The 24320-nt window shown below is 38.8% G+C and overlaps 1 protein-coding gene and 1 non-coding gene across 2 annotated transcripts; both read right to left on the reverse strand.

The window, feature by feature from the left end:
- Nucleotides 1-5005: 5005 nt before the first annotated feature.
- On the reverse strand, nucleotides 5006-24320 carry LOC133525489 (uncharacterized). The gene is made up of 7 exons (XM_061861748.1): nucleotides 24158-24320; nucleotides 15882-16246; nucleotides 15033-15183; nucleotides 14523-14641; nucleotides 12039-12245; nucleotides 7290-7439; nucleotides 5006-5696 (listed from the first exon to the last, which is right to left on the reverse strand). Exons 1-7 carry the CDS (start codon nucleotides 24161-24163, stop codon nucleotides 5573-5575), a joined length of 1122 nt encoding a protein of 373 aa, XP_061717732.1. The 5' UTR covers nucleotides 24164-24320; the 3' UTR covers nucleotides 5006-5572.
- Nucleotides 17820-17891, reverse strand: Trnaa-ggc (transfer RNA alanine (anticodon GGC)). Its single transcript has one exon. It is a non-coding gene; the product is annotated as a tRNA-Ala (tRNA).

Below are 24320 nucleotides of genomic sequence, written 5' to 3' on the forward strand. Positions count from 1 at the left end.
CGAAAGTCTGTACATGGAAGATATTCGAAAAAAAGTAGGCTGGGGATACTAAGAATCGTTAACAGAACACGTTCCAACAGTTTTTAGAATTTTTGTCTGTTTGTCTGTTTCTCTGTTTGTCTGTTTATTTGACCTCGCATCACGTGAAAACGGCTGAACGGATTTTGATGCAAACTTTATTAATCTGTCGAGGAAATGCCCGGCCAAGTTATAGGCTATAAAAATTCAACCCCTAGAAGAGGGGGTAGCCACTACACTCGATTGAGTTAAGTTTGCACCTGAATCTTATGGCGCTACTTAGGAAGGAGGTGCAAACTTTTACAAAAAATATGTGCTACGAGTATCGAGTACCCTGCTAAACTAACAGATATGGTGCTGAAATTAAGCCACCGAGGAAGGATTTTGCCAAATTAACTGGAAAGTTAGAAGAGGGGGGTACGGATATCAATTCAATTTCAATTGTGTTTGTCAATGGAAGTCGGTTTTTTTTTCTTAAAAATTATTAGTTTACTTGATTACTAAATTTTTACTCAGTTTCCCAAAAGATGGCACTGTGCAATGTATGGCAATTAATTTACTGTCGTTTAATTTACTAGATAGACCGGTGAAAGAACGATTATTGTTGATTTTTGATTTCATACAATTAAATTAAAAAGACAGCGTTCTACGCCTAATTATGTAGAAAAGGAGGTAACATGTTTTTTTGTCACTGCACCCACCTTGACACATTTCAGATTTGCCCTATGGTTGACTGGTAAGATACCCGCAATAGGGTATTCGACTGTATTTAAGATAAATTATTTCACACCATGCAGGAAATAAAGCACCAGATAATTATTAAAAAACTAAATAGGATAGAAATATAAAAATGTGTCTTGAAAACCTAACTGCTTAACAAACATGCACAGAGAACAAATTGCCAAACGTGAACTATGCATCGTTGAAGAGTTCCATTCTGATCATCATGAACAGTTCCACTTCATCAAATGTCACTTCTACAAATGTAAATACTTGATTTGTTGATTCACATTTGAAGAGTTCCCTCGATTCCTCATGGACCCCATCGTCAGAACTCGAACTTGACAAAAATTTGTCTTGAAAATCTAATTTACTTAATAAACACAGCGAAGAGGACAAATCGCCAAACGTGTACTGTGTATTGTTGAAGAGTTCCATTCTGATCATCATCAGCAGTTCCATTTCATCAAATGTCACTTAGCACTGTAAATGCTAGATTTGTTAAAGAAAATACAAAAATCATTATACGTATGACTTTCATATTTGAAGAGTTCCCTCGATTCTTTTTTTTTTGAAATCTTGAAGTCGGTTAAAAATGAGTTTACTTACATAGTTAAGTAGTGGCAAAATCAACACACATATCAACACGCGTATAACTGCATATTTATTTAAAAAAATATTTTCTCCGTAATATTATCGTATCCATATTCATACGTATCGCCTCTTTTAAGCACTTAATAATGGCTACGAAGGTGGGTACCAAGTGGGTACTATGAAAAAAAAAATCTCTGATGTTTGCGGTGTAAATGTCACACGATTTGGGACTCGCATTTTATACGCGTTAAAATGCCATAAGAACTAAAAACTGAAAATGCCTTCCCGAAAAAAAGCGAACCTTTCACGAAAGTCTCGCAACGCGTTGAGGTTACGAAACTATAGCGACGATCGTGATTTTAGGCGTAGCCATAACTACCAGAGACGTTATGCAGGATCGTTCCATCCATTGAAAACCTCATTCGTGGCGTGTACGGAGACCTGAGCCATTCTTGGGTTTGTGAGTGATCCATACTCACGCCCATAGAGAAACGGTCCACGCTCACGCAGAAAAACGAGCAGGCGGAAATCGAAGGTGAACATGCAGTATATAATTCCATTAACACTGTCTTGGATGAAGGCAATGTCACAACATACCCATTAGCTCATTGAGTGCTTCAGGACTCCCAGCAGAACGAAGGACGAATTTGAAAAAAATAACAATTGATTTTGGAGTGTAGTTTTGTTAAGTGGTAGTACCTAATTGTAAAATATTTTATCTAGACTACAGTCCTCTAGCGTATCCATCTGTCAACTTTACTTCATGTTCCACCTCCAGGGGAGAGGCAGAGAAATTTGCGGTGAATGAGCCGGTTACTGACAGACCGATACCACGCGGGCGGAGCCGCGGGCACAGCTAGTTATATATAATCGAAGTCTCGTTATAATTTGAATTTACAAATTTACAGTTAGCTATTCCTATTAACCAAATCTCACGATTACAATACATCAAAGCCCAAAGCCCTAATAAAAGTAGCGCCCTACGCAATTGGCTTGTACCTTTTAATCCCATTAGACGCACCTATATTTCTTCAAACCCGTTCTAGATCGATCTCCTGGGACGTTATTCCAACACCCTGCAATACATACCTGGCGAATCGAACGTTCTGACCAGTATGATAAGTGATAATCACCAAGTAATGAAAGTTATTACTTGCAAGTATTTTAGATGAAAATAATTTACAATAACTGCTATTGCAATTTGAATCCTACTGCGTAATTATTAAGTAAGTTATTGTTTAAATGTTTTTTTTTTAAGTTTATATCTTATAATAATTAGAATTATATTCTTTTATCGTTGGCCCGCGACTTCGAATGCGTGTAATGATGATGGTTGATAAAATATCCTATACCTATCTCCGGGCCTCAAACTATCCCTACACCAAATTTTGATTTTTAATTTCAACTCAGTCGGTCGCGAAGAGGTAACCGACAGACAGACAGACGGACAGATAGAGTTACTTTCGCATTTATAATGATGTATTAGTAGGGATTGGGTTACTAAGGTTTATTATGGTCATGTATGTATGTATGTATGTATAAACTTTAATTCGGCTTTTAAAGAGCTTCATAATACGGGTAAGCAGTTCCCTTTTTGAATGTCTGATACTCGTCCCTAAGCGCTAAACTGTTAAATGGGTATCCCTTATAACGTTTATGCCATTTTAAACTTTCTCTTCATGAAAATAGAATCAATATTGCTATTTTTTGTTAAAGTGAAGAACTGGTTGTCTAGCGCGTTGATAGCACAGGTGTCATACATTTTTGAATTAGGAAGGGGATTCCCTTTCATCTGCAGCGGTAGCTCTGAAAGCCCTTCCTAAAGTTAAGCAAAGTGAACGGGTAATCAATTGAAACGGAAAGCGAACCCATTGGGCTATTCGATAAACGACTAAGTCAGTTAAAGGAAGGGGTAGACGGGTCCCTTTCATTATAACACCTAAAACAACATGGTGCATCGCAGCACATTATCGCATCGTTTCACATGTTTCAGAAAACAGTAGAATCGGACCAGGTTAACCTTGCATGCATACTATCTCTCTTTGTTCTATTCAAGTGCAAAGTTAGGTTCGACGCGGGCTCTATTTGTATGTGTCTGTCAGTGAACTGGAGGGCTAGTCAAGATGATACCAGTTGATAGGAACAGCCAATGGAAACTTAAATAGTCACTTGACTTTGTAGCGTTTGCCAATGTACGGTTGTGATATTGGCTAGGCCCCCTGGTCTCGTGGGCATTCGCCTGCGCCGGCGCACAACAACCAGCTCACGCGTCCTGCATTTACGCAGACGCGCGCCGCATCCGCCGCGCACCGCCAAAAGGCCGCGTGGGCGTTTAGCGTAATCGACTGACCGGCAATTACTCTTCGTCTCCGTGGCAAGATGGCCATTAATTCATGGCAAATACTGCCGTCGGACGTGTGGGGAGCCGCCGTAATGAGGCTTGGGAACGTTGCAATCGATACCAGTGGTATTTTACTCACATGTTTTCAAAAACGGCTCTGTTCAAGAGTGTCGCCCCGCCCTGGACAGGAACTAAAATAACTATTGATCTCACGGGAATTGTTTTTATTTACCTTTTCCGTCACCGACTGGACTTGCGCCCGTGATCTTAATCCGTGCTGTCGGGTGTGGGACGTTGAATGAGCATGAGCTTTCACATCACTTTTAGTTACCACCCAGAAGTTCAGCTTTCGTAAAAAGTAAGTATAATGGACAATTTTAAATTCATAAATTTAACGCGATTACCCGTGTAACCATACAGGTTTATTAAAAATATTTGTCCATTAAGTCGAAAGTAGAGGACCCGCGATTTTTACACAATTTGATGTATATTAATTATTAACCATAGTTATGCGTACGTTTGATTTTATTCCATTTTTTTTATTATTATTGCAGATTATCATCCAAATGTTTAATTGGTCCTAACTTTAAAAAATCTAACGTTAATACACATCAAATTGTCTAAGAATATTTTCCATAATGTGAATATTCAGAGAAGAAAATGGAGATTACTTTTGTACGGAGAAGCGGCCGTCCATTTTCCTTTTAAGCTCTGGTTACCTAGGATAGCGGTGCCGTTATATGTACAGCTGCCGTATCCATACTAAATACTACTCCATCCATATTGAGCCGTAATACTTAGTATAGATGGAGACGGCAGCTATATGACGGCACCGCTATCCTAGGAGCTTAACAGTTCGGCAATGGTTGTTGCTGCTGTTGTTGTTTGTGGTTGTTCCGTTATACATTCTGGGAGCCTGTCCAAGATGACAATCGTGTACCTATCGACGAACGGGAAACGATAAGTTAAAATGTGTCCATACATTATTTAAGTTTAGATTGGCGTTTTCTCGGGTGAACTAGGGGGGGCAAGTTGATATCGACGGAGGCCTAGGGGGGGGGGGGGGGGGCAGACGCTGCAGAGGGGCATACGTTGTATGTAACGTTTGAGCTCTAGGAGGGGGCAGCTGTACTTGCACCTGACCATGCTTAGCTATGCCTCTCATATTCATATGGCGTTGTTCATAAACATTTGTTAAACCGTTGATAATTGTTTGCCTCTATCTGTTTGTTGGAAATGGACAAGACAGCAGCGGTCTGTAAGTGGTTGCCAAGTTTTATGAATATAGGGTTGGGGTGGTTACACTGTAAGGAATGAATTGGAGTACGTAAGTAATAACAAAAACAAAAATATTTATTTCCTTTAGCTTACACTGATCGAAATAAAATGTTATCGTTATCGCAAAGCCAAGCAAAACAGAGAGAGTTCAGCCAATCTAATTCCACACAGACTTTGCAGTCGCAGAGTGTCGCAGTGCCACCATAAATATATTATATTACTTTTACTATAAACGTCAAATTACTATGAAAACATTTACACATGTACAATAGCATTGCCACACTTTGTTATGTCACTGTGGCTATAAAATGAAAACATAACGTTTATAATGGTATCGCCACACTATGTCATGTCACTCGGACTATAGACGTCAAATTAGCTACTATGAAAACATGACGTTTAAGATAGTGGCGTTCGTACACTTTGTTACGTTAATTCCGGTGCAAATTCGCGGTTCCAAAAAATCGGAAAACTTCACGGGTTATTACAGAAAACAAAGGAGACTTTCTTTTTGGAAACGGAAAATTTCCATTGCTATACAAAAATATGACAAGTTTCAGAAATTTTGCAATTCAAACCACACATCAGTATTAGCTTTGACGGACATCAGAAAAACGGCGGTCAATTGAATCTGTTGGGGTCCGGTCGGTCTGGGGGTCTGTGTAGCAGCCAGTGCAGAGTCTGCGCAAGCGCATCCGTGTCGTTGCAGGGCAGCTTGTGGCACGCGCGCCCGCGCCGAGGACCACTGCAAACAAAACATTTAAATAAAATAAAACAAAATTTCCTAATTGGCACGTACGAGTATGAACTCGAAATTTCACCAATGCCCCGTTCACAATTATTCCAGTGAGCATTCCAGTCCAGTGACTGGATTGTTGGTCTATTTTTTATTCCAGTTCGCCCAATCCAGTGCTACCTGATGCTGGAATAGTGTAGAGAGAGAGCCAATCCAGTGCTGGATTAAACGTTAAGTAGTGAACATGTATTGTTGATTTTGGTACTTAAGAGTCTCCATAAATTCACTAGATGATGAAAATGACTGGAATTAATGTAAACGGTACGATTCAGTCCAGCACTGGTTTCGATTACTCGACTGGAATGCTACTAGAATAGGTGTGAACGGGGCATAAGCATTTGCATATATCTAAGCACGGGCCTTACGAGCACTAAGAATGGTGCTAGTTCAGTCTAACGCAACTAGTTGATAAACGAGGCAGACTTTGATAGAGAGAGATTCGGGAGAGGCTCTCTGGAAGGTGTGTCCTTGAAGCCATTTAAAATTTGTGCTTGGTTTATTGGTGATTAATGGTGGTGATGAATTTGACAATAAATAATTTACTTTTGTAAACTGAAATAGATGTCATATAAAAAGAAAAAGTGGCCAATTTCTCCAATGGCGCAGATCGGATTCGAATCTGCGTTCGGCAGTGCGACCGGCGGCTTAAGCTTACACGGATAAAACCCTGGGCCTCCAGGCTACCCGACCACGGCGATACCCATTCCGATGTCAGATTTGTATGAAAAACGCGTTCGTGTAAGAATTTCCCGCAGACGTTCGTTGTCCGTTTTTAGGGTTCCGTACCCAAAGGGTAAAACGAGACCCTATTACTAAGACTTCACTGTCTGTCTGCCTGGTGACAGACAGACAGACGAAACAGTTCACACAGACAGGTGTGACAGTTGAAATAATTGAGACAGTTGAAATTTTCACAGATGATCTAACTAAAACAGAAGAAAATAATGTGGGCCCCATGCAACAAATATGATTTTTTTGCCGTCTTTTTCGTAATGGTACGGAACCCTTCGTGCTGTTTTTAGGGTTCCGTAGTCAACTAGGAACCCTTATAGTTTCGCCATGTCCGTCTGTCTGGCTGTCTGTCTGTCTGTCTGTTTGTCTGTCTGTCTGTCTGTCTGTCCGAGGCTTTGCTCCGTGGTCGTTAGTGCTAGAAAGCTGAAATTTGGCATGGATATATAAATCAATAAAGCTGACAAAGTCGTACAATAAAATCTATTTTTTTTTAAGGTAAGTAACTCCGTACACGTAAATTGAGGGTGAATTTGTTTAGCTGTTTTTAAGTTTTCGCAAAAAGTTTCCCCTTCATAGTAAAAAGACTTACTTTAATTAGGTACTGATTATGCAAATTTGCCTATTTGTTTAACTCGGGTGAAAGGTACCGTTTCATCCCTTGGTTAACAATTTACTATACTTTAAGCTCCAGTTTAGCTTATTGTGACGGAAGAGTAACTACGGAACCCTACACTGAGCGTGGCCCGACATGCTCTTGGCCGGTTTTTTATTTGTGTGGTAACTAGTGAAGTAATAAAAGTGTGTTAATACCTCGGTTGGCTGTGGTAGTTCTTTTCCGAATGCAGCTCACAAAGCAGCCGTCTTCGACACGGCTCGCTGATTGCTGGTAGGGGGGTGGTTGCTGGTGGGTGGAGGGGGTCCAGCACCTCGTCCGAGCGGCGGAACAGTCGTGGAGGCAGGCTGCAACAAGTGACAAGTTACTGTCAAAAAATTGCCGGCACACTTATTGCTGACTGTATAATCTTATTTGAATGTCTATCGGGGATTTCTCGAGACCTTTGTAAAGAGCCTAAAGTCCGACTACATCATCCCGGTCCCGTTTTTGTCAAAACTCAGTTCTAATCATGGGATCCATGAGGAATCGAGGGAACTCTTCAAATGTGAAAGGGATACATATGGTGATTTTTGTATTTTCTTTAACAAATCAAGCGTTTACATTTAAAAAAGTGACATTTGATGAATTGGAACTGCTGATGATGATCAGAATGGAACTCTTCAACGACGCATAGTACACGTTTGGTGATTTGTCCTCTTCGCTGTGCTTGTTAAGCAAATTAGATTTTCAAGACAAATTTTTGTCAAGTTCGAGTTCTGATGGGGTCCATGAGGAATCGAGGGAACTCCTCAAATATTAAAGGCATATATATAGTGATCTTAGTATTTTCATCAACAAATCAAGTATTTACATTTGTAGAACTGACATTTGATGAAGTGGAACTGCTGATGATGAAGATGCTGCGACGATGGTTGAATAGTTCCGATATTGCGGGTATCTTACCAGTCAACCATAGGGCAAACCTGAAATGTGTCAAGGTGGGTGCAGTGACAAAAAGAAACATGTTACCTCCTTTTCTACATAATTAGGCGTAGGACGCTGTCTTTTTAATTTCATTGTATGAAATCCAAAATCAACATTAATCGTTCTTTCACCGGTCTCACTCATTGAAGTCGGTTTTTTTTTCTTAAAAATTATTAATAAACTGTTTGAGAGTGGTAGATAGTTTGATAGGTACTTTAGACGCGTAGTATGACCTGTTACTTTTGATGCTGACAGTACAGCCGTAGATATAAGTCCTGCATCCGGCTTTCTCGTTGTGCAATGTGCGCGTGCGCCGCCGTCGGCCCGCTCAAACAGGATATCCTCCGTGCGCTCAGCCTTCAAGATATTTCACTGTAATACTACTATTCATATGTACAATATTGTTCTAAACTCTTTCCTCAATATTCTAACTTATGCTCTGCGAGTAGACCTCAAGCGCTCTTTCGGATGTCAGTAAATAGTTATTTTCACCTCAGCAACTCGAACAAGCCTACTTTCGTCACTCCAGGGAGTGAGACAAAGAAGCTTTTTAATTTAGTGAAGGCCATGAATACAGGATTGAAAACTTTACTGAATGTAATTTTTTTAAAACCTTTTATATGTTCTCACTACTGGGATGAAAAGTTGTATGTGTCACACGAGAGCATAGTTATTTTACATCTCGTGTTTTTGTGTCCCTCGCTACGCTCAAGATTCTAATTTAGAATCACTCGCTTCGCTCGTGACTCAATTATACAATCTTTCGCTTACTCGGGACTCAAAATCAACACTCGCAAGAAAAACTAACTTTCCTCTCTTGTTGCACAAATAACTATTGTTTTACAAGGGGGCAAAGTTGTTGTTTAAACCGCTCGTGCTAATATTGATACCTGAGCAAGCGAAAGATCCCAAAATTGAACCACGAGCGTAGCGAGTGGTTTGAAAAGTGGAATCTTGAGCGTTGCGAACATTCAAAGTTCATACTTTTACAAGGGTTAAAGAAATTTTGCCACCGAGTGTAATACAAAAATTTTCACCACACCAACAGCAACACAAGAAAAATACTAACTGTAACATATCAAACAAAATCAAAACCAAATTAACGTTATTAATTATTTTATCATTTAAAAGTAAATTCTAGCAGGCAACATAGGGACACAACTTAAGGTTTGCATCAGATTACTTTGCCCCACATGGGGTTAAAATGCAACTTTCTCATCAGTTTTTGAATAATCAAGAGACCCTTTACCAGCGGGTACTGCACACACCTCCTGTCCGGATCATCGTGTTATCTGATTGTTTATTTATTAATTAGCGTAAGTTAATAAACATATATTTTTATGATAAAGGAGGCAAACGAGCAGACGAATCGCCCGCTGGTAAGCGATAACCGTCGCCCATGGACACCCGCAACACCAGCGGGCCTAGCCAAGATATGACAATCGTTAATATAAACGCTAATCGGAAGTTAAAATGGAAATATTCGCGTGACTTCCATATCGACAAAATGACAGATGCTACAATCTGTCATTTTGTCGATACAGATCGTGTCATTCACGAAGACGCGTATCTTAATTCGTAATGTCATGTTATTAAAGGTTAGATTTGACTAATCTGCGCGTCATCAAGGATGACACGAACTATATACGATTACCATCTTGGCGAGGCCCCCTGGTTGGCTGCAAATGCGTTGCCGATGACTTTAAGATGGGAGGGTGCTCTCTTCGTGAAGGTTTGAGGCTACCTTCACTTTTAAGATAAAGCTCATGAATAAACAATCAGATAATATCAAAGCAATGAACCACAGCACACCACAACCACAAATATGCCACATAGGCCATTTGATGGTATGAGGGGTTTGACAAAATACAAAATAATGACACTAGCGGTGGCGGCGGCGGCGGCTTTTCAGTGCGGATATATGCTCGTATTTGTCTACGTGACAGCGCGCTAATGAAAGAGACAGCTCTTTAAACCGCGTGGCGTTAAAAGGTGACACTTCTTTGATCACATGCCATCCATAATACGACTACAATTTGTTATGATATGAACAAATCACATAACTTAACGCCGAAAAAATATCTTTCACACTTTTTAGGGCAAAGGTTTCAAAAAAGACCACCTATAAGGCTATATCATCATCTATTTTTGTATTGTTTACGTTTACAGAATTTTTAGGACGTATTCATTGACGATGAGGCTTGAACTGAGGATTTATTTCAGTTTTGCCCGTTAAAGGGTTATACTATTATTACTTTACTTAAATCGTGTACCTAATCGATTTGTTCTCAAATTTAAAATAGTAGAAGTTTTTTGCCTTCATTATGTGCTAAGTAGGTAAGGGATATCGTAAGCGTAACTAATGCAATATATAATGTAATTATTCCAAATATTTTAACTTTCTTTACAAAAAAAAAAACAGAAAAACAATAACGGACTGATAGACACAGACACGGCAAGCTGATTACCGATTACAAATACTTGAACTATTTCGTTTTATAACTAAAAAAACTGCGTATTAGTTAACTAAGTATTTAGTTTTTTTTGCCGTACTGATATCGGATACACTTTTTCGTCGGACTTAGAGCGTTTTCCCTCATTATCCGATCCGACATCGGATGTCGGATGTGCCATGGAGAAAAAATCGTTAGACAATAAAGACATTTTATTTTTGTATTAACGCTTTATTTTAATAATAATAACCGAATAAAATTGAAAAAAATATATAAAAAAGGCACATTTTAAATTATACTTCTTTGTGATCTCTGGTGGGGTATCTGATATCCGATATCGAATCGGACAGTGTGAAACCGCTCTAAGCTGGCGCGGTGGCGTGAGGATTAACAATTAAAGAATCGCATCGCGATCGCGAGTGAATGGACAATCAAAATTGCTCGCAAAAGAACTGTTTACGTAAAATGTTGTCTTATACGACTTTTAATCCCCGACTGTGAAAAGACCGATCAAAAGGACTGTTAGTGTGTGTAGAAGGTTGTCCGCTACGACGTTTGGACGTGGAGAGTGGACGCGGATGTAGATGCGCACGCGATGGTATGGTTGCGTTTGCGTTTGTGTCGTGCCGCCAGTGTCATTATGCGTCACGTTTTGGTCACGAGCGTTACGTAAAGTTGGTAAGCAAGGGGTTCGAGTTGTGTGAGAAAATAATATATTGTCAATTATGATGAGTACTAAATGACTTAAAGATAAGATAATGAAATTGATTAAAGAGGATTTGTAATGTTGTGACGCCCACTTTGGCTTTTTGCCGTGGGATCAACCTTCATTGGCATTTACCCTCCCACGGCTTACACGTAGGTACGTACCGCTTAGGCTTACAGATGTGCAAGTTGCGGAAAGTTTCAAAAAAGGTAAATAAGTTCTCGGAAAATACAGGAAAATTTCACAAGAAATTAAAATAAACTTTCATTTTGGAAACGGAAAATTTCGATTCCATACATATGAGAAGTTTCCGAAATTTTTCAACGTGCAGTATTGCGTTATTTTGGAAACTTTCCGGTAATACTTATAGGTACTACAGCATCTCAATATGTGCATCTACAGATTGACGAACGAGTGCAGGATTTGCTCGGTGCATGCAGAGGGAGCTGCGTACTGAATGTTCTGATGTTGAACTAAAGATTACTGCCATACTGGACGCGGCGAGACAAATTTGTTCATATAAAAACTATTTTTGGAGTGTGCGGGATTATCCTTTCACATGTGTGTGGTGGACTCGTGGGTTCAAGCCTCGGTTGTACTTCACAGACCAGAAAAAAACTTTCGGCCCGGATGCCATGCCACTGGTCAATGCTAAAAGCCCACTAGCTTGAGGCCTGACCTTCGACCCGAGGAACTGCCAGTCGCAGGCAGCAGCAACGATGATGGCATTAGACAATTTGTGGGCGCCACCGGCACCGACCCAGTGATGGATTTAGAAGATGGTCAACTATTTATACAAAAGCTCAGTCGATAAGACTTACGGTTCAATGCCAGAAACTCCCGGACCCATTGGCCTAATTCCTGGCCCCATTCCCGGCCCGTGACCCGGTCCGAGTCCCGGTCCGAGTCCCGGCCCGCCGGGGCCGGTGCTGTGTATGGTGACGACGTTAGGAGTGAGGGCGGAGATGATGAGCCCCACGGGGATGAATGCCGTCAGGAGATGCAGGAGACTCTTCCACGGATTTGCACTGAAAAATAAGACAGGATATTTTTTTTACTTTTAGTCAGGTAACAAGGTCCACATTACATATACCTTAATTTAAACATTTCGTAAACTAAACATTATTCTGGCGACAGAATGGCGTGGCTCCACAAATCGGTCAAGACTGAATTTCCCTAAAATCTGAGGGCCTACCGCCATCCATCGAAATATCTCTATAGGCAGCTTGTTATTCGAGCATCAGAGGGTCAGATAACGATTTTCGATTTTTCGATGCTGGCGGTGGGCGCTCAGGAATTCTCATCTTATCTCCGAAAACAATATTTAATTATTTATTAAGGTATCATCAACTTGAACCATTTTTTATAATGTAAGTATTTCAAAGTCAAAACATATATAAATAAGTAAAAGATAAAGCTTTACGCAGCTAGTTACAATAAATCGTCCAAAATCTAGATAATTATCTAGGTCCCATTAGCACACAAGGTACCTAAAACCACAAAAAATAAATCACTTGATACAAAAGGTTCGCCATATTCAGAAGACAAATTCTATTCCCATCATTCAAGAGGGCGAGTCAAGTGGATGGTTAGATAATGCATACCATCGTCCACAATGTTGACCAACAATAAACCTTATTCCAAATACATAAGGTCTACCTATAGTCAGTCAAGAAAGTTTCTATTAGTACATAGGTCACGGTTATTTATGCACGCCTAAAATGGCTACTTGTCCAACATGACGGTAAGCTTATTACATTATTCATCGGCATTTATTACATCCGTCTATTAGGCAATGAAACTTTGAATTATTTTATGTACCCATTACGATTACAAGCGGGATTGAGTCGCTTTAACTACTTCATCTACTTTCTTTAGTCTCTTGGCATTTAAAATAATATTAGATTCCGCTCTTACTGTGTAACTGGGAGTATCTTGCTATTAGGTTTCGTAGTTTATTGCAATCCAACGAATTTGTTGCAATATAAAGCGATGATCAGAATGTAAGTAGTCATAATTTCATTTTATTCAAGTTTGCTATTGTTATATTTATGTAGATAATTAATAAGAAGTACAAAGGAAATGTCCAATGTAAAGTAAACCCTAAATGGCTCAACAATTAAAGTATAATAGGCGTTTCCCATACTATACCGACATATAAACTAAAATAAATACTTTAATAAACTTTGAATTTACATAAATAAAGTGATGACTGATGACGCAATTACGAAAGCTCTTGACAGTCATGACCTATACATAGTATCTCCGACCTTTCTTGCAATACAGCATCCTTAGACACCTGTGGCATGCAGCTGTTTTCTGAACTAGACGTTCGGTGCCGTCCGTAAATACCGGAACGGTGAATAATAACAGGTTAACAACACACTGAATAGAAAAGGGTCTCTATCTCGGACACACCTTACGGACGCTGCGGTAGACTGGCTGGTGCCATGTCCGACATGATTGGAAAATGGCCCAGAGGCCCACGGCACGGACTACGACAGACTGGCTGGAGCCCTCTCTGACATACCGGACAACAGAATAACTATAATATCATACTGATAGAAAAATACATAGTACCCGCGGAACACTCGTAGTGTTTGTTCCATAAGAATGGGACAACACAAAGCATATTAATATCTGAAAGATACTGACTAGAAAAGAAACGTCTCCTACATCAGGTATACCTTCCGGATGCTACGAGTTACGACAGACCAGGGCAGTGCCTTGGCCAACAATATCGGAACAATTAATAGTAGCTGATTGGAAATGAAGAGCAATCTCAGACACATCCGCGGTAAAATGCGTGTCTCATCCGGACTACGACAGACTGGGTGGAATCACGTCCGGCATACCGGAACAATGATTCATTAACATCTCGTCGGAAAAAGGAGGGCCTGTTTTACGTTAATGAAAGAGAAAGTGATTTAAGGAACCTACGTTTCTCAAAAATTGCTTACAATAAATAAACGTGCGTATTTAATTATTCAGGTTAGGTACCTTAAATAGTAGGTATTAGAAAGACGACGATAACTCTTGTAAGCTAAACATCGCTTTGTCAACTGACACTGCCCGGTATATTTAAGACACTAGGTACACGTGCCCTATTCATCCTCCGTCCAAATAAAACGACCATATCTGAAAATATCTCTACGTTAGGAAAATTTTACAAGGGACAAAGGAAGTTTTCTGAATATGAAACCTTTTCCAAACATTTTCCCCGTGGAAATCTTTACAATTATGATATTTTCTGTCGGCACATCAATATTCCCAAATGACAATGAGTTACTTTGTATTTAACTCACCGTTTTTTAACTAAATTCTCCTTCTCATCGTGAAACGTCAGCCCGAAGTCTTCATCATCATCAATGCTTGGCTTGTCCTTAAATGCGTCCGGTTTCTTGTACAGGCCGCCTGCTGGAACCTGCACAGTACATTTATAGTCAAAATCATAGGGTCCACCTCAAACAAATCTGTCACCCAATTTCCGTCCATTTCTAACTGAGGGTGTTCACAGTAGTAAAATATTATATATAATCAAAGCTTTAATACGCGCACAGGATAATTAATAGACTTCATTACATGTTTTTTCGACTACTAACTATAGTCTTTGCTTTACATCAAAAAATTTGAACAGTCCAGATGTTGGATTCAGGCGCTTCTAATTTTACTACGAAATTCGTAAAAATATAGCATAAAGTGCGTAATTTGTAGCAAACGCTCGCGGCGCGTTTACTGGAACTGGACATCTTAACAATTCCTAAACGACCCTAGATCGATACATATTTAGTGGTTGTCTTTGGACCTATTGTTACCTGCGCGGGTATGGGAACTGTAGGCCTCGACTCCAGTTCTTTCGGCCGCCATCTTGGCTTAGCCCTCGTCAAGATAGCGTCCTCGAACTTGTAGGGGAACCTCTCCAGCGGCGGCTTGGCTTTGATGGATTTGAAGGCGTCTTTATGTGAGCTGTAAATTTGAATCAAGTCTAAAAATCAGTATTAACCTAACCTTTTGAACGCCAAGAACACCGAAAGGCGTTGTAACTCTAGTCGTGCCTACAGCGCCGTGAGCGCATATAAGTTTTATGGTGTATGCTGTCAAAGTAACCTTCACAATTTCAAGTAAGGTTTACATTAGGTCGCTAGCGCCCAATATGACCTTGGTGACTTTTTGTTTATGACGTGAATGGTGTACAGTGAGCAGTAGCAAATAGAACAACACGCATAAAGTATCTGCTATGCTCGAATACTTTTACAAATATATATACAATACAATACAATACAAATCCTCTTTATTGCACAACCTCTGAATATATATATATATATATATATTCGTTACATTTGGTTAAGTTTTGGAGGAGGAAATAGTCGAGTACGAAACATCGTTTTTTTGAGATTTTTACGCAGGATTTTTCACCTAACCTGGCGTTGTCCTTATCGCACTAGTTTTAGGAGCCGCTTCTGTTAGCGAGACGAATATATTCACCTAAAATATTTAAATCTCAGCCTCCGTATCCTCTTAAATTCAAAAGCTTTTACAATCATGTCTCCTACGGATAAATGCTTTCTCGAATTAAAATAATAAACAGTTGTGTTGAGCATTTCAGGCTTTCACCTGATCAATATTTGGTGTCAACTGTTATGTCGCTAATTACTAAAACTTACCCGATAAAAGCAGAAGGCGGCTTCTTCAGCGGCGAAAACCCGTCAACCGTCGGCTTCGTCGGCAGCGGAACAATTCCAAAATCATCTTCATCAAAGAAGTCCTGGAAGTGGACACTTGGTTTGAATTCCTTACTGTCATTCGCTGGCTTTTCTATTACTGGTTCTTCCTTCGACTCTGTCTTGTTGCTGTCATTGTTTAGTGTTTCAGCTAGAGAAGTGGCTGTCTTGACAGAGTCGGTTTGGTTGGCATGGTCGCTGGTGTTTCTGGAGACGGGGTAGAGAGTGGTGACGTTGTCGGGTTCCTCCTGAGTTTCTGTGACGCCGTAGCATGATATACTAGAGAGCAGCACCGTCCATATTATTAACTGGAACAATAAAATTGTCATCATTTTGGCAGTATGCTTACTTAAATTAATGTTTAATTTCATCGATAGTTAATTTCATAGTAAATTAGCGGAGATCATAATAAAAGTACAGTACGTGTGTAAACACAATTTTGCCCCTTTTGCCGCCCTTTATACCTTCTTATTGTTAGTATTTTTCAACAACCTTGGGTACGGTGATAGCCGTCATCTCAATACTTAATTTCGTTTTAAGGTTATTACTTAGTTGTATGGAGATGACAGCGGTCCCCGAACTCAAGCTATGTAAAAAAAACTATAGTTAAGGATAGTAGCGACGCCCCTTCCGTAGCTAATTGCTGGCCGAGAGTTGCGCGCACTGTACTGATTTGGGTGAAAGTGGTTGCATCACAGCACAGCGCGTGCGCGGCGTGAGCCCACTGTGGGACCCGACACGATATTACCTTTGGAACAAATCAAATTATTTTTAACAAAATATTTTGTTTTGTTTCTAAGTAGTCACATTACTAACTATATATAAATTATATAGTACTGGTATGGGACGCCACTTGTGTAGACACTCTAGCCCCGTCTCATCTCCACGGCACATCTGCTAAGGTCGGCGCGGCGGCAGTAGCGGCCGAAAATTTAAAAATGACTAAATATAGGGGTCTCGGCGCCGAATACAATTTCATACCTTTTGGCGTCGAGACCCTTGGCCCGTGGGGTCCAAGTGCCCTTAAACTATTTAAGGACCTTTCAAAAAGGTTAGCAGAAGTCACCGGCGACCGCAGAGCTGGCAGCTTCCTCGCTCAAAGAATTAGTCTTGCAATACAGCGAGGAAATGCTGCCAGTATCTACGGCACCATGCCGCAGGGGGATATTTTTTAGTATTTTATTTTAAGTTTAGTATTATTTATTTTTAGATTTAGGTTTTAAGTTTTATAGTGTATTTGAGTAATAAGTATTAGTATGTTACTAACACGATATGGATATAAATAAATAAAATAGTATGTCCTAAATGCATGGAAGATCAAGGAAATTGCCATTTTGACCCTGAAATATTGCGTTTATGGGTATAGTTGTCATACAATTCAATAAAATTATAAACTGATAGATGTCATATATTAAATAAAAAGTGACGGAGCCCTGCAGTGGCCAAGGCCAGATTTAAACCTGCGTCTTTAGCTAACCGAGCTAACGCCATGAACCCCTAGGCCACCCCGTCATTACGGTACCGGTCCTAATTTCTCGACTATATGCCATCTTAGCATAGTAAGATTAGGCGTCTTTGACTAACTCTAAGGGCGAGCAAACATGCTTGCACCTTCTATACGAATTCCTTACGGAATTACGATATAGCGGAGGAGATTGGTGCTGCCATCTATACGTAACTTTAGGACAAAATCAAATAATTTAAATCAACCAATAAAATCCATTTATTTTGATAAGAGATGAACTTTCTTAGTTCAAAATTACATGGAGTCTGTGAGAATGTTAGATAACTTTGTTTTTTTTGGGACACAACAATTGGGTTCATCGATAAATTGTATATACAGATGTCAATCACAATGAAAAAATCAACAATGATCAACTCTGGTCAACGTGGGACTCGAACCCACATCTTAGGATTGCCGGTCCAACGCGTTACCAATTGCGCCAGCTGACCATCCGTCATTCACCGCGAATTTAACCATTAGAACTGTGCCAACATTACTAGCGACATCTGCACTTTAAATTTTACAACCTTAACCAACTCCAACCAAGTGATAACACATAGTTTTAGTGAGTTGAAGGGCCAGTACGTTCATGGGATTGGGATAGATTGAGATACGTAACACTATATATAAGATGTGTAGAAATAAGTTTGAAATTGTGACCCTTTTTTTTAGGAAACAAACACTCACATATTATTATATATAAGCTTAAGTGATAACAAACAGACCTTTAGTTCCATTGAAAATAAAAGAATACATAGTAAATTACAGATCGAAACAGGGAAGGTGCTAGGCATCTTCTTGTCTGTCACGCGTACAGGGACTTCAAAACATCGGTAGGTAATTAATAAATGCATGATATAGTAGACAAACCAATAAATTATGTCTGTCTATAAACCTTACTGTTTTAGGCGATGCATCAATTACATCCCTAACACCCCACACACTCTCAACCTCTTAGAGGATGAATTCCGGGATAAAAACTATCCTATGTTAGGACATACCACACATACATAGGGGTAGGCCCCGGGATTAGGTAGGTAGGTTTAGTTGAAATTTGTGAACTATTAGTTGACAAGTTTAAACTAAATCGGTACAGCGGTTTAAGCGTGAAGAGGTAATATACAAACAGACATACATTTCTAATATTAAGTAAGTAAATATTCTTTATTGCACCAGCAATTATACATTTTACATACGTGTAAAACTTCAAATAAATTTTAAAGGAAAATAGAACCAGGTAACAAAAGGCGGTCTTATCGCTAAAAAGCGATCTCTTTCAGACAACCTTTAGGTAGCAGGAAATTTAGAACTCATACAAACATTACTAGAGATATTTGTTTTTATTTTGATGAAGCAATGGAAACAAAGACAGTGCTTAAGGTTATCGGAACTGAACCGATCGTGGCAACTCTCGTGCATTCTTCCCTGGTTTTTGGACCGGTGTCGACATGTCTGCCGCCAGGCCACCACCAGATACCAGTGCAATTATGACAGGTGTCTTATTGTGAACTTGTTTAAAGGAAAGCGCATACTTAAGTGACTTGTTGGTTTGTAAGTCTGTTATTTACGTCGCGGCAGATTAATAAGTAATAAAAGGTTTTCAAACTGCGAGAAACACTGTTTCTTTCTTGAACTATAGTAACAGTACCAGTACCATAGGGGTATTTACTATAAAAGAGTACCTACGGATCAATTTTAGTTTTTTTTTGAAACCCAGTTAGAAGTGGGATGTGGCTTGGTTAAGCAATAAAATGAATAGCAATGCTAATTTGGTGGTCAATAGATAGATAATATTTATTTCTCATTGAAAATATACATGTCATTTTTCCATAAAAAGAGCATAAATTCACAAAAAGATCGTCAATTGTATACAAAAAATATATAGTTACAATAGTTGCAACATCAAAATAATACATAGTTTAAAATTTAAAGATGTTTTAGTTAATAATCAAAAACTAACGGTTTGAAAAGTAAACCCTAAATGGCTCGACAAATAAAGTCCGTGACTGTACACGACGTCTAAGAATGAGACAATCGTTTATAGAGAACGCTGACAGAAACTTAAACTGTTTAAAAATGATGACGTCATATTTCGTTGCATGTCATCCTGATACATCCTTTTTCTCGGCTACACCCCGAAAAGTGTGAGTAGTAGGTAACTCTTGATTTTTCGAAAGGATATATAGAACAAGCAAATGCTCCAATGTTAAAATAGACAAGTTTTACTACAGACGCATTTCCGACATTCAAACCCTCTTTAATTTGTTTGCAAAATTGGCCTCTTCCTAAGACCCGGTTCCAAAGATTCAAACTCCAAAAAAATTGGACACAAATTAATGTAGCTTATACCTACCTAGTTTTTAACTTTTTCTCTATCTGCCTCATTTTAATGAATCATCCTGCAGAATATAACTTTGTCTGAAGCTTCACGCTATAATCGAAGCCACCTGTTACCTCACCTCCATAATTATTTCACCGAAACTTTCCACAAACGATCGTTTCGATGAAAATGATGAGTAATGATAACGGCGGCGATCCCAATGATGAGGCGTGATATCGGAGTGAGAGCGGCACGAGCCGTGAGAACGCTGCCGTGGTGAAACGAGAACCAAATAGTTGCTAAATTGTTTAAAGCTTACTAATACTATGTAATTACATAGGTACGTGGGTGTCGTAGGTAAGATTTTATTTTGTATTTTCGTTAAGTTTTGTGCAGTCGGTGGTGGTGTATGGCTACTTTATGAATGAATTCCATTCCTCATGTGTCTATGCAGTTCTGCAGCTTGCTGTACACACTAACCTTGGCTTGTGCTGTAACTGAACTGTTATTATATTTGATCTCTGTTATATTTAATTTTTTATAAGTGCGAACCTGTAATTGGCTCTGTATTTCTATTGTATCTTATAGAAATGTTTAAAGCTGTTGGTTTTCCATGTATGTAATAAAAATAAAATAAAATAAAGCACAAACATCGTCACAAGCTTGTTGTAAATTAACACTAAACAACTAATTTATCCCGCAACAGGCTTCGTCAAAAACATCTATAAACTAACGGCCATCCTCCCTACCCGCTGTATGGCGATGGAAACCTGTTTGACCAGCGAAGACCAAGAGCGGGGATCATTACCCTTCTTCCGTAAACGCCTAAAAAACTCCAGAGCCTCATTACCCCAGGGTCCAGCAGTCTCCGCGGCGACCGGTACACAATACTAATTCCTCCGATCACTTCTAAGGAGGAGTGCTTGGCGTGTTTGAGCCTTAAAGTATGTGAAGTAGCACTACACTTTTTTAAATTATTAAAATAAAAATAATTAAATTAATTTATTTTCGTTATTTCTACTCATGCAACCATTACCCGGAGAGTAATGAGTATAGTTTTATTATTAGTCGAAGTATTTAGTATTGGTCGACGAGTAGAAAAATATAATTACAGCTTTCTATAATGTTTATGTCCAGAGAGGAAAATGGGAACTACGTTTGTATGAAAAAGCGGTCGCGCCTTTACTCTTAGGCGTTATAACGCGAATTTATATCAAACGAGATGCAAGTATAATAGTAACGAAAAGTATAAGTTGCCCTATCATTCTAACATAGAGCTGCGGCCCCCATGTTATTATGGTGTAACCTCTCTAATGCTCGCATTATACAATATTTTCTTCTACTCTTCGACTGTATGAATTGAATTCTTGATGAATGAATGACTGGTTGAGTTAACCAAACTATAATTGCGTAACTTTCATGTATGATGTATGGGCTCCACCTCAACTATAAGATTTACTTCGATACGCTGTAGTCAACTATTAAAAAAATTGATCAATCACTTGCCGCCGCGCTCCCATAGAAAAGACTGAAGGGTCGCGGGGCGCGGGGTGGCGCGGAGTCGCGCGTTTATATCTACATTCTTGTCTACTGAGATACTTACCCAGTTTCATTAATTATTTAGGGTTTATAGTAAAAAAAGTATTATTTTAGATTACTCGTAGAAAAAGTATTGTATACAATAATGATATAATCTCGTATCTTACTTAGGCAACTCAGCAAGCTTCGTTGCCTAAACACGGTACTCGACTGAAAAGCTCTCTACTACCTATAGCACTATTGTTTAAAATATTATTTTAATTCACTTATAATGAACTATTAAAATATGAATACGTAAGTAAAAGTAGTGTCAACTCTAACATGATAATAATTATGTAACAGAACGAATTGATACAGCACACTTTGACTTGATGTACCGCGACCTGACGTCATCATCAAGCTAAACTCAATTTTATTTTCAACAGCACAGGGTACAGTTCCGTGTCCGATAGACGTAGAATGGAATAGACTATTTCACACGATCACGGATGAGTTGGGATTTCAATTATTACCGTTTTATAATGAAAGTGATTCAGGTGTGTATTAATGAGATCCGACATGCAAATTTGCAAATGCCGTTCAAGTGCGAATTGGGCTCGCGCTCTGTGAGTTCAGAATATTCTGACAGCCTCCTGGCCTAGTCAATAGTGACCCTGCCTAATCGAACGTTCGAGTCATGGTAAGGGCATTTATTTATGTGTTAGACACAAATAGTTGTTTCTGAGTTATGAATGTTTTTATGGAGGTATACGACCGGTCTGGCCTAGTGGGTACTTGGGTAGTGACCCTGCCTATGAAGCCGACGGTCCGAGTTCAAATCCTGGTAAGGGCATTCATTTGTGTGATGAACATAAATATTTATTCTTGAGCGTGTCATGGGTGTTTTCTACGTATTTATATTATATATATATCGTTGTCTAAGAACCCACAACACAAGCCTTAATGAGCTTACTATGGGACTTATTAAATTTTTCTAATAACGTCCTATACTATTTAATTTATACCAGTACTTATTTATACACGGTGCTCACGAGGAACCCAAAAGATTTGGACAGTGTATTACTGATCACATTTAGAGACTAAAATATCATATAAACTTTTCTGGATTTCGCCTAGTTTCAGAGTTACCTAATACCAATGTAAAAAAACATCTTCTTATCGTAATTTAGTGCAAAACGCCTTTTTGATCGCGATGATGCTTCTAAATATCCTTATTGATAGATGTCAAAAAGTGACATGTAACCTTTGCAAGAACTAGTTTTACCAAAAAAAAATATTTTCAGTGCCAGTTTTACCATAAGATTAACTTTTTATGTAGAAATACGTTCAAAATTTGAAACAAAAAAAAAATTTTTTTTGGCGAAATTTAGTGAAACTCATAACATTTTTTCCGTCTTTTGGGCTCAGAAGTACGTGGTTAAAATCTTTCTGGTTCCTCGTGAGCACCGTATATATAACTTTATTGCACAATACAAAAAAGTACAAATGGCGGACTTAATGCCTAATGCTGGTCAGTACCCCTAGTGTAAATATTTTCGACAGCGAAACGTGACGTACGCGTTTGCGTTAAGTGTCATTTTGTATGAGATTTTTGACTTTCCAAAACGTCCCGCTTGGCGCGCTGTTCAAAAACCCATACAAAATGAGACTTAACGCAAACGCGTACGTCACGTTTCGCTATCGACTAAATTTACACTAGGGGTACTGATAGTGATAACATTATACTATATCGTCGTCTAGTAGTTAAGACCCACAACACAAACCTTATTGACCGTACTGTTGGACTTGGTTGATCTTTGTAAAATTGTCATTAAGTAATATTTATTTATTTTACGTTTAACATTTTTTTAAACTGACCCATGACCGGTTTTGTTAGGTAGGAGTATGTTTATATGTTATGCTAGGTTCCGCTGTGCAGCCTTTGGGTACGCAATCGTTAAAATACGCAGGTTATAATACATATAGTCTCTACTCATTATTATCTAACACTCTAAAATATATTTTTTATACTTTCTAGAAAATTCATCTTATCAATTTATTTGATATTAGACTGGTTATTACACAAAAACAACCGGCCAAGAGCATGTCGGGCCACGCTCAGTGTAGGGTAAGCAAAGCCTCGGACAGACAGACAGACAGACAGACAGACAGACGGACATGGCGAAACTATAAGGGTTCCTAGTTGACTACGGAACCCTAAAAACACATTTCTATAAATGAGATACGGAACACACTTTAGGTACTCACCTAGATAATAGAGCAGGTACTTACCTAGATAACAATAATGCCTAGGTGTGTATTTACAATTCTAAAACTTAGTGATAATTTTAAGATTTGTTATCATTTCTACGAGATTCTATGACGTAAATTACAAGTGGTTCTTATCAAGGAATAATTCTACTAAAATAATTATCATACCATGTAAAAGCAAATTGTGTCATCAATTTTATTCGTCATTTCTTAGAAAACGATTTCCCTAACTCACCCTTTCATTTACTGTATCTACATAAATAAAACAAAGTAACTTGAAATATTTTTTGTCATTTCAAGAATGAATTGTTTTTCCATTTGTAGTCCTACCACTAGGTATACCTACAGTAAATATATGTAGTAAATATATGTGTATATTGTTTACTGTTACAGAGAAGTAAGTATCTATTCGATATTTTATTTACACAAAACAAGTGGCTACATACAGACAGACACAGAAACAAGGGCAAACTTATCCCCTTGAGGGATCTCTTAAAGTAGAAGAGTATTAAATATAATGTATGGAAACATGATACTAATCAAAGTAGGAAAATTACTGTTTAATTTTTACGTCTAATTAAACTCTTAACATAAAAACTGACTCACCATCATGCAGCCACGTATGAACTAAACGCCTTTTTCCACACGTCATATTTATAAACTCCATTGTCACCCTGCTTGCGTCCGTGCGTCGAGAAAAGGGTGCTGTTGTCCCTGCTCGCCCGCCGCTGAAGAGATTTGTGCTCGTGTAAACCAGTGTAAAGACCCT

The sequence above is a fragment of the Cydia pomonella genome, chromosome 15 (assembly GCF_033807575.1).
Source record: "Cydia pomonella isolate Wapato2018A chromosome 15, ilCydPomo1, whole genome shotgun sequence".
NCBI lineage: Eukaryota > Metazoa > Arthropoda > Insecta > Lepidoptera > Tortricidae > Cydia > Cydia pomonella.

Bases quoted from the DNA above. Each gene is read 5' to 3' on its own strand.
- LOC133525489 (XM_061861748.1), bottom strand. The intron at 12,246-14,522 runs GTGAGTTAAATA...CTTATTTTTCAG, and splicing joins GAGAATTTAGTTAAAAAACG to TGCAAATCCGTGGAAGAGTC. The intron at 7,440-12,038 runs GTAAGTCTTATC...CACTTGTTGCAG, and splicing joins GGAGTTTCTGGCATTGAACC to CCTGCCTCCACGACTGTTCC.